General features: G+C 44.8%; 1 protein-coding gene across 1 annotated transcript; it reads right to left on the bottom strand.

The window, feature by feature from the left end:
• Positions 1-883: 883 nt before the first annotated feature.
• Positions 884-1834, bottom strand: LOC118573282 (olfactory receptor 12-like). The gene has a single exon (XM_036173550.1). It carries the CDS (start codon positions 1832-1834, stop codon positions 884-886), a length of 951 nt encoding a protein of 316 aa, XP_036029443.1.
• Positions 1835-13686: the final 11852 nt, after the last annotated feature.

The raw sequence follows: 13686 nt of genomic DNA, 5'->3' as shown, positions 1-13686 counted from the left end.
CCCAGTGCATTCAGTTCTGTCATAGGCATAGGTTCAATGTTCCTTCAGAGACTGGTAAATCTGCTTTGCTGTGTTGGTGTCCTGACCAAGGTTCTAATGCAGAAGTTGCATTAAGGGGTAAATGGGTATGCTCCAAGCTGCTGTCTGGGGATATGTGTTATCTGGTGTTTACATCATAAGCAGTCTTCTTCAAAAAGGATCTAGTTCAAATTGATATATAAAATGAGAGTTCACATAAAATTAGCCCAAGTTTTCTTTATCTCATAATATGGCAGGTGTTCTGGGAAAGAAACCCAAGCTCCAAGCAGTCCCAGTGGTCTGGGCTTAGCCACCTGTCCCAGTATGCCATTTACAGAGTCCAGCGATGGCTACAGTGAGAGAGAGGAAGTTTGATTATGGTAACTACTCTGCAGAGAGTGGACAGCAAGGTCTACTGACACAAGTCCATTTCTAGGGTACTGACATGAGCTTTAAGTCAAATGGGACAGGCATTGAGACAGAGGATAAGCTGTCTTGTTGGTCATGCTCACCATGGGGTTCTCCATTCTAGTTCCACAAAGTGGCCTAAGAAACCCATTGCTGTTTTAAGGAAAAGCTGGTTCCTAGGGGGTGATTATTTCTGCTCCAAGGAGCAGCCTTGTCCTCATGGATAATTGTCCTAATATAGTAATATCTACACTGTGAGCCTTTGCTGTTTGTGATGGAAGGTAATGGAAGGAGGCAAACAAGGATTTGGGAGATGGGAGAGCATACAGGAAGCTACCCAGAAGCAAGCAGGAAAGCAAGACACAAAACACACATAAACTGTTTTAGTAATGAGATGTGTCTTCCACATAACCATTCTCTCCATTCCCAGACACTGTCCCTTACTGGCCATCTTCCTTCACATAGCTGCACATCTCTGTCCCAGTCTCTGCAGGGCGTCCTTCACATCTTTGTTGCGCAGACTGTAGATGAGGGGGTTGAGCATGGGGATGACCAGGGTGTAGAAGATGGAGACCACTTTGCCTTGCTCTTTAGATGCCACACCACCTGGCTGGCCATATATAGCAATGCCAGTCCCATAAAACAAGGATACGGCTGTCATGTGGGAGCCACAGGTGGAGAAGACCTTGTGCCTGGATCCTGAGTGCATGCTGAGGATGGTCATGGTGATGTAGCCGTAGGAAATCAGGATGACTAATGTTGCCCCCATTAGAATGAAACCGCAGATAGCAAACATGACCAACTCGTTCACTGAGGTGTCGGCACAGGCGAGCTGGAGGAGAGGGGGCACATCACAGAAGAAATGGTCGATGCGATTGGAGCGACAGAAGGGAAGTTGAAAAGTGAGGCTGGTCTCCACAATGGAGTTCAGGCAGCCTCCACAGCAGGCAGCCAGCACCAGGCAAGCACAGACTGTGGGCGACATGGTCACTGGGTAGTGCAAAGGACTGCAGATGGCCACGAAGCGGTCGTAGGCCATCACGGCCAAGAGTAGAGCCTCAGTTGTCCCCAGAAAGGAGAAGAAAAACAACTGTGTGGCACAGCCAGCAACACCTATGATGCTGGAAGAATAGATGCTGGCCATGGCTTTGGGGCCAATGACAGAGGAGTAGCAGAGGTCGACAAAGGACAGGTTCTTGAGGAAGAAGTACATGGGGGAGTGCAGGCGGGCATCCAGAGTGATGAGCACTATCATGGTGAGGTTGCCCAGAACGGCTACCACGTACAGAGCCAGGAAGACAGCAAAGAGCAGGGCCTGGGTCTCTGCACCTCCCCCAAATCCCACCAGCACAAAGCCCTGTAAGGACACTGCCGAGAGACTTGCATTTCTGTGGACTGGTGTGGCCATGAGTGGGAACAGATGTGGAGAGGATGGCGGTGGAGGCAGAAAGGAGACAGTCCTCCCCTCTAGTCATATGCCCCATGGAGTACCGAGACTTGTCAGGGACATGCTGCCCACAAACCAAGAGGCCTGGATCTCCTTCTGGATAGACCAGTGTGGCATTAAAGGAGACATTTCCTCCAACTTACGTAATTCATGAGGATGTGTTGAGTGAGCCCTGTCTGTGCAGAAGCCTGAGCTGGGTTGTGAGGATACAAAGACTGAGCTTTAGGTTTCTGAGCTGAGCTTTAGGTACAGACAGCCATTCAGTGCTCCTGAACTTGATTCTGAGTTGTTTGCTGTCCACCTGAGTGGACATTCCCAAGTGGGACCATTTTCAAAGATGTCCCCAAACCCTACCCTGCCATTCTATCCTACTCACCAATCATAGAATAGACAACAGAACCTGCTGACCTCCCAGAAGCTGGGGTAGATGACTTTGTCATCTCTAGGCTGGACTCAGAGTAGGGAAACAGCTCTCCCCAGGCTCTGCCTGTGTCCCCTGTAGGATTCCTGACCTCACCTCAGCAGCTCCGACTTCAAGTCTGGTGGACACCCTCAATCAATGCACAGACTCTGCTTCCTTGAGGATGTGAGGGGTCCCTGCAAACGTCAAGAATTGGAGATTGTGGTGAGGGTGTAACCTTACCTTCACCCAGATCCATGTCCTGACAAATACCAACACTGGGGCCCACACATGTTTAGGACATGCTCATGGCATTGAACCTTGTCTCACTGCCATCTCTGTCTCCTGTTCTGCTTCAGCTTTGGGGCTTTCAAGGATCCTATTCTGCTACCTCCAAGGGATGCCTGTGCTACCAGGACAGCTGTCTCCTGACTCCCACCCCGTATCTCCCACACTTCATCATACTCATTTATTCAAGAATATTACAAGGGCCTCCTGCCCTTCTAGAAGTTGGGTTGTGTGATCCTCTCCTTCCATCTCCAGGATGAAAACAAAAAGCAGAAAACAGCCCTTCCCAGGCTGAGCCTGAGCCATGTCTGTCCAAAGTAGGACCAAGTCTTCTTATTCTGAACATGGAATTCATTAGCCATCAGTGTGCTCCAGGGAATTCCTGTCAATGTCTTGCTGAATAGTACCTGGAGAGGAGATAGCCCCATTCTATCATATAAAAAGCAGGAGGTGGGTCCTTGATGTGTTTGGTACATCCTTGGGCCCTCAAAACTGATCTCATTGCCAGCTCTGCTCTGTACTTGAACTTAAGTTTGGAGGATTTAAAATATTGCACTCTTTCCCATTTGAAAACTAGATAGAGTTGGATCTGCCCAATGCTCTCAGACCATTCCTGGCCACTTTTTCTTACACTGCTCACAGCACTGAAAGGCTGGGAGTGTCCTGAGTGGGGCTGACTGTGGTCAAGACAGTGTTGATTCACACACAGGACCAAGATGGGAAGTATGCTCAGACACATGGGTAGATCTGTGTGATGTCCATTCTCTATCATTCTGGAAGTTAGGAAAGTTCTGAGGTCTGAGTGGTCTCATTTTTTTGTGTCCTCTGCTCTCCTTCACATTTCACCTTCACACAGGAGTGATATGGTGGTTGGGGGCCCCCACCTGCGCCCACCATGCACACTATAAAGCTCAATTTCCTACTGTGTGCTCAAAGATGTGTGTGGAATTATTCTGTGCTCACACTCTTGACACAGCCACCAGGGATCATAGTACTGTGCACACACAGGTTTCCATAGTAATGAGTGTGATATGGAAAGGAAAGCTAGTCCTTTGCTTCCTGATAACCCCAAAACAAGCTTGGTATCTCCAGCTTGCTTGTCTAAGGACTGTTGTGGAATAGGAGAAAAGTGTGAGTTGAGGACATTTTTCTGCTGTGAGAGAGCGGGTGGTAGTGACCGTGAGGGAACAACCACTGCACACTCCAACCCTACTCCTCATGAGTTAGCAGCATCACTTCCTCCTGTGATCTGCTTGGATGCAGAGCTTCAACACATCTGCCTGCAGAACTGGAGCTAGTGTTCAATAAGGTTGAAAAGGGGTAGGCCCCTCCAAAACTGTGCATTCTACACTGTGCCAAGGCCAGGAGTGATCAAGATAGGATATACCAGCTTACTGAGGCAGGCCCCAAGTGAACATAGTTTACTCTACCCTTCTGAACTCTACCTACATAGTTTCCTACTCCTCACAGGTGAGACAATGAACTTACCTTTCATGAGTGAGTCAGGTCTATCCCAAGATCACACTGCCAACACTCAAGCTCCCCGTGCCCCCATGCTGCTGAGCCTGGCCTGTGATGGCTATGTGGAGTGGACATTGGCTGAACATGTCCCTTAATAAGATCATCTGTGGATTCCTATGAAATGGAGTGAGGTAACTATGATCAGAGGTAGGTAACTGGGTGCCTGTGAGGGTCCAGGCTGTCCTGGCTGTGACAGGTTCTGGGTTTTGTAAAGAAGGAAGCCTGGGCTTCCTCACCTTGCCTGCTTTCCTGTTACTGCGAGCAGGAAACTATGTGGAGAGGATACTCTGCTGGAGAGGATGCTCTGGATCTCGCCATGGGGCTCTTGGCCTCCAATGGCCAATTAAGAGGGTGCTGGCCCACTGACAGCTGGGAATCTAACTCTCTGGGCTCTACAGGTGGAGGACTGGCTGTGGCCAATCTCTGCCTCATCATCATCCTTGCCCTATAGGTTGGCAGGAAGCCTGCAGTTCTCAGGGACCCCTGGAGGTACCATCAGGATTACCGCAGAGACAACTTGGGAGCACCAGTCAGTGTAGCTCATTAGAGCAGCCACTCTGTGGGCAATGTGGCCTCGCTATGGGCAATGTGGACACCCTATGGGCAATGTGGACACCCTATGCACAATGTGACCACTCTATGGGCAATGTGACCACCCTATGGGCAATGTGGCCACCCTATGGGCAATGTGGCCTCACTATGGGCAATGTGGCCACCCTATGGGCAAATGTGGCCTCCTGGCCACAGCCGTTCCCTTGCCACTCTCTTCAGCTTGCTTCATTGATGTGAGAAGTATGATGTTGGGGTCCTTCTGTAAGGTAGTTAGCTGGTCAGTTCATTCCACCCTAAATGAGCACCGGCTCTTCTTAAGCCTAAACCCGAGACCCTCGGTGTCATTAGAAGCCTGAGGAAATGACTTCCATCTCTCTTTGTCCTTTTTCTGATTCTTTCTGTCTGAAGGATTACAAGCCAGTAAGTAGTGATCCAACAGAGAGACAGAAGAGAAGGACCTGAGTAAACCCTTCCCTCCCTCAGCAGTTAGCTGTGTTCCCACATGTGGATCTGAAGGTTTCATTATGTCCTCATGTCACAAATCTCAACAGTCTTCTGTTTTGCTCTGAAGATCTTCCCTGGATTTGAGGCAACAACCATATTTCTGCTGGTGGGCTGACAAGGTCACTCCATCTGAATTCTGAATGTCAACCTGTGTGTTCTTTCTCATCCTGTCAAGAGTGCTTGAGGACACAGCTGGGCCTCTGCTAACACTTCTGTCATCAGTGTCCTATAAGTGGCATCCCAGGATTTATAATGACAACCGTCATCCTGATAAACATTTCATGTTTCTCTTAAACAAAGCATGAGAGACAAGGATTGAGTTTCCTTTCTGTGGAGGAGGCTCAGTGGGTAAAATGCTTGCTACACAATGGCAAAGTTCTGAGTTTGAATCACCAGAACCCACACAAAGTGGGACTACCTTCCCATGTGATTCTTAAGCCTTTGGGATTGGTTTGAGGAAACAATTTGGAAAATTTTCAAGGGGCTGGCTAGCAGAAACCTAGAATTCTTTGAGAAAAATTAAGCAGGCATGGATGATGCTGGTCAGGGCTGGTCAGATTGCTGGAAGGAATGTGGACGGTGAAGGCCTGGCCCACGAGGCCTCAGATGACCTCTGCGGGACCCTGGACTGGGGGAAGGAATGTTAAAGTCTAACTAAGACTTTGTCTACTTTTGGTCATGCCCTGTGAGTTTGAGGATGCTGAATTTCAAGGTGATGGGTTAATCAGTCTGGTGGAAAAAATTTTAAAGCAGTCTGCATTCAGACTGTAGGATGGTTATTGCTGGATACTCTTAGCCAGGCTTACTATGAGTACTGGAAACAAACAGCAAAGCAGACATATTTAAAGCTTTCAATTTAGGTCTGAAAGGCAGTGTAAAGCTGGGACCGAGGAAGGAAGGCATGGCGTTTGGAGAGACTAACAGATAAGCCAAGTACTTTGCATCAGGACAGCAGGAAAGATGTCCTGGGTGCATGTCAGGAATTGGTCCATCACAGGCTAAGGACCATGATAAATTCACTGAGAGACTTTCCTTTCACAAGAGAATGCAGAGATCCCTACTCACACAGGCTGAGTACCTCACCTAAGAAGTACTTCCCTGGGATCTGTGTCATTGTGCTCAACTATCCACTCAAACAGCAACGTGGATAGAGCTGATCTACTGCCTGAGATGGGGTCAGAGCTTGGCATTACCCGCTAGATGGTGGTTTAGCAAATATACAAATGTAAACATTATCAGGTCATGAATACTTTCCACTCAGATTACAAAAAGAAATGTCTTGTGAGGTCAGACAAAAGACAGCAAGTTTGCTACACCTGTGGGCAGCCCTTTTCAGTGTCATGTGTAACACAAATCTTAAAAAGGTCTTATTAATGAGAACAAGCCTGGAGCCAGTTATTGGGGTGAATGCTGGAAGATCAGAGAAGCAGAACAAGCCACATCCAACCTCACCTTGCCAATTCCTCAGCTGATCCTGTTTCCTTAGACTGGAAGCCTCTGAGTCCTCACCCAGAATGAATCTCAGCTGAACTGCTGCTAAAAGCCTAAAAGCTTAACCAGCCTAATTCCTGGTTTTCACGCCTTATATACCTTTCTGCTTTCTACCATTACTTCCTGGGATTAAAGGCGTGAGTCACCATGCCTGGCTATTTCCAGTGTGGCTTTGAACTCACAGAGATCCGGATGGATCTCTGACTCCAAAAGGCTAGGATTAAAGGTGTGAGTGCCACCATTTTCTGGCCTCTATGTCTGTCTAGTGGCTGTTCTGTTCTCTGACCCCAGATAAGTTTATTATGGTGCACAATATATTGGGGAACACAATATCACCATGTGTAACATGAATTGCTAAATGCTTTTATTAATTTAAAAAAACAGAGCCAGATATTGGGGTGAAAGCTGGAAGATCAGAAAAACAGAACAAGCCACAGCCAACTTCACCTTACCAAATCCTCAGCCTCCAGAGAGAGCTACTTCTTGTATACTCATGCCTATACACCTTTCTATCTGTACAGACCTCCAGACCTCTATGTTTAACTAGTGCTGGGATTAAAGGTGTGTGCCACCATGCCTGGCTCTGTTCCCAGTGTGGCCTTGAACTCACAGAGATCCAGGTGGATCTCTGCCTCTTGAATGCTAGGATTAAAGGTGTGTGCTACCACTGCTTGGCTCTATGTTTAATATAGTGGCTGTTTTTTTCCCTCTGATCCCCAGATAAGCTTTATTGGGGTGCACAAATAAAATATCATCACAGCCATGTGTAAATCATAGGTTGCAATTGTGACCCCAGGGTATTAAGGCACATGGGTTATCTACTAGTCAAGGCTGTAGACAATGGGAGAAACTGTATGGACTCCAACATGCAAGGCCATGGGGGTGTGATTTCTCAGAGTTAGTGAAGCTCTTGATACCACATGCCCTTGGAAGAGAACCTTGTGCTAGGGGCAGCTGATAGGTTTGGGTCTTATATTTTGTTCACCCTTACTTTCTGTGTTCCCATTATCTCTTGTGGAAATGTTTATTCTACATCATTGTGGTTTGAGAGTTCTATTGTTGGGAAGACACACCATGACCAAGGCAAGTCTTATAAAAGAAATCATTTCATTAGGAGCCTGCTTACAGTTTTAGAAGGTTACATGATCATCATGGCGGGAAGCAGACAGGCATGGTGCCAGAGCAGTAGCTGAACATCCTGATCCACAAGCAGCAGGAAGAGAGACAGAAAGCAGCCTGGCCTGGGCTTTTGAAGCCTCAAAGTCCTCTTCCAGTGACATACCTCCTCCAATAAGACCGTATCTCCTAATCTTTCACAACCAGATCTAACTGGTGACTATGTGTTCAAGTATATGAGCCAATGAGGGCTGATCTCACTCCAGCTGCCACAGGAGTTTATAAATTACTCTTGTTATGGAAAACATGGCTAAGATTTTACTTTCATTCTCAGTGGAGTCTTTGGTGTTTGACTTTTGAATGATGTTAGAAATGTTAGGAGTTTGGGGAATGGTAAAGATGGCTAAACGTATTTCCCATCATGCATTGGACATAAGCCTCGGGGAAAGGGCTAGAACATTAAGGTTTGAATGCAAAACTATCCTTTATGAACTCGTATGTTGCTTTCCCCAAGAGATGGTGGCATGTTTGGAAGGACTAGGATCCATATGAAGTGGGGTCTTAGCTAGGGGAAGTGGGTCACTAGGACACTTCTCGGGTGGTGTACTTGGTCCCCACACCCTTTCCTGCTCTCATTCCTGGTCACCACGAAGTTAAAAGTCTTTTCCTCCACTTTGAGTGCTACCATGATGTTTGACTCAGCATGGACCAATATGAACACAGCTGAGGTCATGGACTGACACCATAAGCAAAACCGAATACTTCCTTATATAAGTTGTTTCATTGAGGTGTTTTTATAGCACAGACCTGACCAATATGCATTACCAACTCTTCTGTGCATATTTCATCTGGCATCTCTAAAGCACCGAGGCTTTGCAAAGGGTCTTTATAGTGCTATTACACCTGCAGAAATAGAAGTCCCTCGAGTTACCTGTCAGTGTTCAAATGTCTGAAAGCTGCGTGTGGAGCCGGAACTGGCTTTACATGTCTTTGGAGTCAGTGTCCTCTTAATACAGAATCGCAGAGATCATTCTCTTTGACTGGTCTATTTCTGAGGTCAATGTCTTTAGTTCACTAGATCTTTTATTCTCTAGAATCTCATCTACTCTGGGCCTGATGACTTCATCTCATGGTGCTGTGCATGAGTTCCTCTGCCCTGTCTGTCTCTTGTCAATCACCCATCGGCTCCAAATGCTTCACTGGGATCTAGTTGTTAACTCCACTACTGTGGCTACCATTGAGCAGCCTCACTGTAGCAGGCCTGGCTTCTTCCTTCAGGGGGGTCTCTGGTGTCAGATTTTCTTACACTGGGTTTTATAAAATAATTCGATTTTTACAAAATAATTTGATGTGTTGTGATCCTGCCTTATAGCTGCGGAACTGTGGCGATGTCTGCTCCTCTCATTTTGAAACAAGTGTTGCTTCTTACTTGGCTGTGATGAGGAATTAGCCACTTTTCAATGCTACGTCATAGAAGGAGGGCAAGATAAGCACTCTCTGTTTGTGTATAATAATCCATCAGGAGGTCCACATCTTCCAATGATATATTCAAGCATATCGATCCATTTATATCTGTCAGTCTATTGAATTTATGATCATTCTTCACGATAAAAACATGTATCTTTGACCATTAGAATTCCCCTCAGGTCAACACTACATGAAATAAAATGTCTCCATTGAAACCAAAGTTTGTAAAACCAATGTATAATCCATAATCAGTGTTTTAAAAAGAGGATGTGTTGCAAAATACAGATAATAGAAAGAAAAGGCTGAAATGGGTTATATTGTAAACATAGTTGAAAAGTGGGAGGAACAATATAAATATCTAGATAAAACTTTATTTTAAAGATTAATTTATAGAGAGTCATTTCACATTAATATATTTAATCCAACAGATAGCATTAACATTTTAATTTGAATATAAAAAAGGATTTAAAATTTGTAAAGTTGGGCTGGGAAGATGCTCAGTGAGTAAAACCATGTGCTCCATGTGCTGCATAAGCCTGAGGACTTGAGTTTAGACCCTTCCCTCAGCACCTACTTAAACGTTGGGTGTAGCCATGCATATCTGTCCCCCTAGTGCTGGGGGACAGGAACAGAAGAATACTGGGAGATTACCAGCAAGCAGCCTAGATAAATGAATGGACTCCAGGTAAAGTGAAAGATCATGGCTCACAGAAATAATGTGGAGAGTGATAGTGTACATACATATGTACACATGTGTGCATACAACACAAACACACACACAGAAAGAGAGAGAAAGAGATAGACTGACAGACAGACAGATACCATACATAAGAGACAGAAAATAAAATAAAGCAGAATCATGCAATTTAAGATGACATGCTTACCTATAAATCATAATTTAAAATTCACCACAGTTCTCTCAGCAACTGATAAAATGGACAAAAACTAGCAATTGAGAGCATTGAGGAAAGAATGATAGCCCCTGGCTTAATGACCTAGATAGAGTTCTACATCCAGCAAGGACAGAAGACAACTTCCTTTCAACACATAGAACATGGTTGAACTCACTGAGTAGTGTCCTAAAATCCATGGCTACCTGGAAACAGAATGTGCTCTCTGAGAGACAAGGTCTTTAGGGCAGCTACATTGGCAAGAGGCAATAAAAGCATAGGTAGGCATGACTGGATTACACAGGTAACCCAATGTCTGCTTCCCCTGTAAGCAGAGGTCAGGATGTATAATACGAAATACAATAATAAGAAATACATGTAAAGAGTGGGCGGAGATGAGGTAAGGAAGCCCCAAGACAAGCAACACCACAGATCACTGGGAGCTCTTCTATGCTGAGAAAACAAGGAAGAAATTTTTCTAGAGATGCCTGGCGCTTCCTAGTGTTGACAACAACTTGATTTGAGACATCTGTCTTCTAGATTAGCGGAAATCTAACCTTTCATTCTTTGTGTTACAGGTTCCTGAGGACGCTGACTCTGCAGGAGAGAAGCCAGGTGCCTTCACTTGGTAATGTAAGCAATGTACCTACACCATTCTACCTCACCAGCATTGCAACTCTGTGGCTCTGTGTCACAAATTTCAGACTTTGACCACACGGGGTCCCTATACATCACCACCATCTACTGCTTTTGATACCACACAAAGACTTCCCTTTCTCTGAAGAGTCTACTGATGAAGGTTGAGAAGGCTGTTGCCTGCTTTTCAATTGTAAACAACACAGCAATGAAGGGAGGTGAATTGCACTTAGGAAGACACCAGGGAGGCATTCTGCAAGCCTTGTAAGTGATAGTGGTGAGGGCCAGCTGCAAGGACGCAGGAGGTCCTATCCAGATTTCCCTTTCAGGTTTCAGTTCCTTACCAGGGTGCTGTGAGTCTAGCCTGCCCTATTATACTGTCTGTGAAGACACAAGGCTGGGCTTTTCTTGCTAAATATCTTTTGTTTATTTGACTATTCCCATGAGCAACTACATCATGCTAAATCTTCCTTTGTTATCCACTCACCTGGCTAGATTTCCCCCAAAATGATGAAATAAGTTAAACACCCACGCAGGATTGAGTTCTACATTTACACTCCTCCTCGTTTTGATGAGTGACTTAATCACTGCTAGTTACTCAAAATTCTATTCCTCTTTACCAACAATTTCCAGTAGCATTCCAAAGGGTTCTTGTACCCAGCCATTTGAGGCATCTTTCTAATATTTCTATGAACATACCAAAATACTGACATTTGATATACTTTCTAAACACATTTTGATATTTGCAAGACATGTTCCCTCCTCTTTGTTCTCATTTTCAAAAATCCCCAGAATTACTATTTGAGGTGGCCCATCATGTTGTAGATTAATTTGTTCAGGTTTTTCTTTTAAAAAACAAACACTGGATCAAATATGACTGAGTTTATAAGTTAAGTTGAATGCTGACTTTTATCCCCCAGGGACATGGTAGATCCTGTTTACTCAGACATCATCCATCCACATCTATATCACTGAACTTTTCCATTCTTCCTAAGTTGTTTAGAAAACTACACATTTGAATATTTATTTACTCTTAAATGCTGGCGAGTTATTACTGATAATTTTTGGAAAACGAACTTACCTTTTCTGGATTTTAGTTTTTACTTACTACATTTTATCACATTATTATATATTAGCATGATATCATAAAATGGCTTCAGGACAGGCAAAACGCTCAATGGATAGAATGGAGTCAAAGCACACACATAAACACATGGATCCTGGGGTAGCAAGAAACTCAGTGGGAGGAGTGGAGTTGAGCAGCACAGGCAAGCATCAACACTGGGGTGCAGAGGAGGTGGCATTGCAGAGTTGCTGGTGAAAACCACACTTTATTTTCTAGGAGATCAGTAGTCATGTTGAGAAAAATAGAAGTTGCTATTATATCAAGTCAGGCATGAAAAATAATTTATATAAATGAATAAATAAATAATAATAAAAGAGTTTCAGAGACTCATTGACATAGTGGGTATCAGCTCAGTCCCAAAGGGTGAGAACCTAATGTGATCAGAGTAAACCAAGGTTCTCTGAACACGACACAGTGCATTAACATTAAAGAAACAGATGGTTGACTCAAAACATTAAGTACAAGAACTTCTGTTGAGATAGACACACGAGGAAGCATAGCCCCAAAGCAGAACTGCTATCGGAAAAGAAAACAATCAGCAAAGCCCCCCATGGCCATATGTGTGAACTGGACATGGTAAAACATCTGAACCGAGAAGCTACAGACAAAATACCCAAGTGGTCACTAGAAGCTTGAAGAGACGTTCCCGATTGTTAGCCACCGGGGCATACAAACTAAGCACAGGGAGTGTCCAAGCAAATTCAAATCAGTAGCTTCTACAAAAGATTAACTTTTGCATACCCGTTTCCTAAGCAATTTCCAACAGAGATCCTCTCACATAGGAGACAGATGAGGCCATGGCAGCACAGCCTTGGCAGACAGTAACTACAAAAATACCCATTTCCCCGAAAGCAGAGCACATAGTGTCCTCAAGTTGCAGTCACAGACAGCAGTACACACCATGCATCTTTCACTGCACACAAGCACGTGCATTAATCGTATGATGAATGCTGAGCAACACAAATCAAGAACATAGACAAATAGCTTGGGCTGTCTTACAGACTGTTCCCAGAAGACAGTAGGAACTATGGTCAGCGTCTGGTTGGCGTTTTGGCAGAATGCCTGGGGTTGTATGGAGGATATTATGGGATTGTACATCTTTTCCCTTGTGACAATGTAGTGAACTCCCAGCATTGTGGGTTTAAAGTGAAATGATTTTTAATATATGTGTATATGTACATAATAAGATGTATATATTCACTACCACATTAACTTCAGACCATGGCTCTTTGTGAGAAAGATTCTGTGTTAGATGTTGTTCACTAGAGCCATGGAACCCATTATGAGGAGCACTTGGCAATATATTTAAAGTTATTATATGTGATTTGTAAAATTTTTATTTATGTGTATGTGTATGGGGGAGTGTGGACAAGTATGGACAGGTGCCTATGGGAAAAAAGTGGAAGTGGGTGTGAGGTCCGCTGGAGTTGGAGTTACAGGCCACTTTGAGCCTCTTGACATGGGCACTGGGCACTGAACTCTGATTTGCTGCAAGAACACCAAGCCCTCTTAACTGTTGAGCCAGCTCTCCAGCTGCTGGAGTTAGTTTCGACACGTTTCATCTCAGTGGGTTGGAGAGAGCTGAAATCAACTAAAGGGAAGCAGAAGATTCTTTGGTGTATGCTCATAAGGGGCCACCAAGACATGCCTAGCACTGCAGCTGTGGGGTCAGGAAGAGAGACTTGATATGAGGGATTTATTCCATTTTGCACATTATGTCCAAACATCTATCTCCTTTCATAGAAAAGAAAAAAAAAAAAAGCCCTCTTCTTCCTGCTTAGCCAGGACCTGGTCTGCAATGAGTCTTCAAGAACCATTGCAG

The sequence above is a fragment of the Onychomys torridus genome, chromosome 23 (assembly GCF_903995425.1).
Source record: "Onychomys torridus chromosome 23, mOncTor1.1, whole genome shotgun sequence".
NCBI classification, from domain to species: Eukaryota; Metazoa; Chordata; class Mammalia; order Rodentia; family Cricetidae; genus Onychomys; species Onychomys torridus.
Note: the sequence above shows the minus strand (reverse complement) of the source record. Positions and strands in the feature narration are given on the sequence as shown.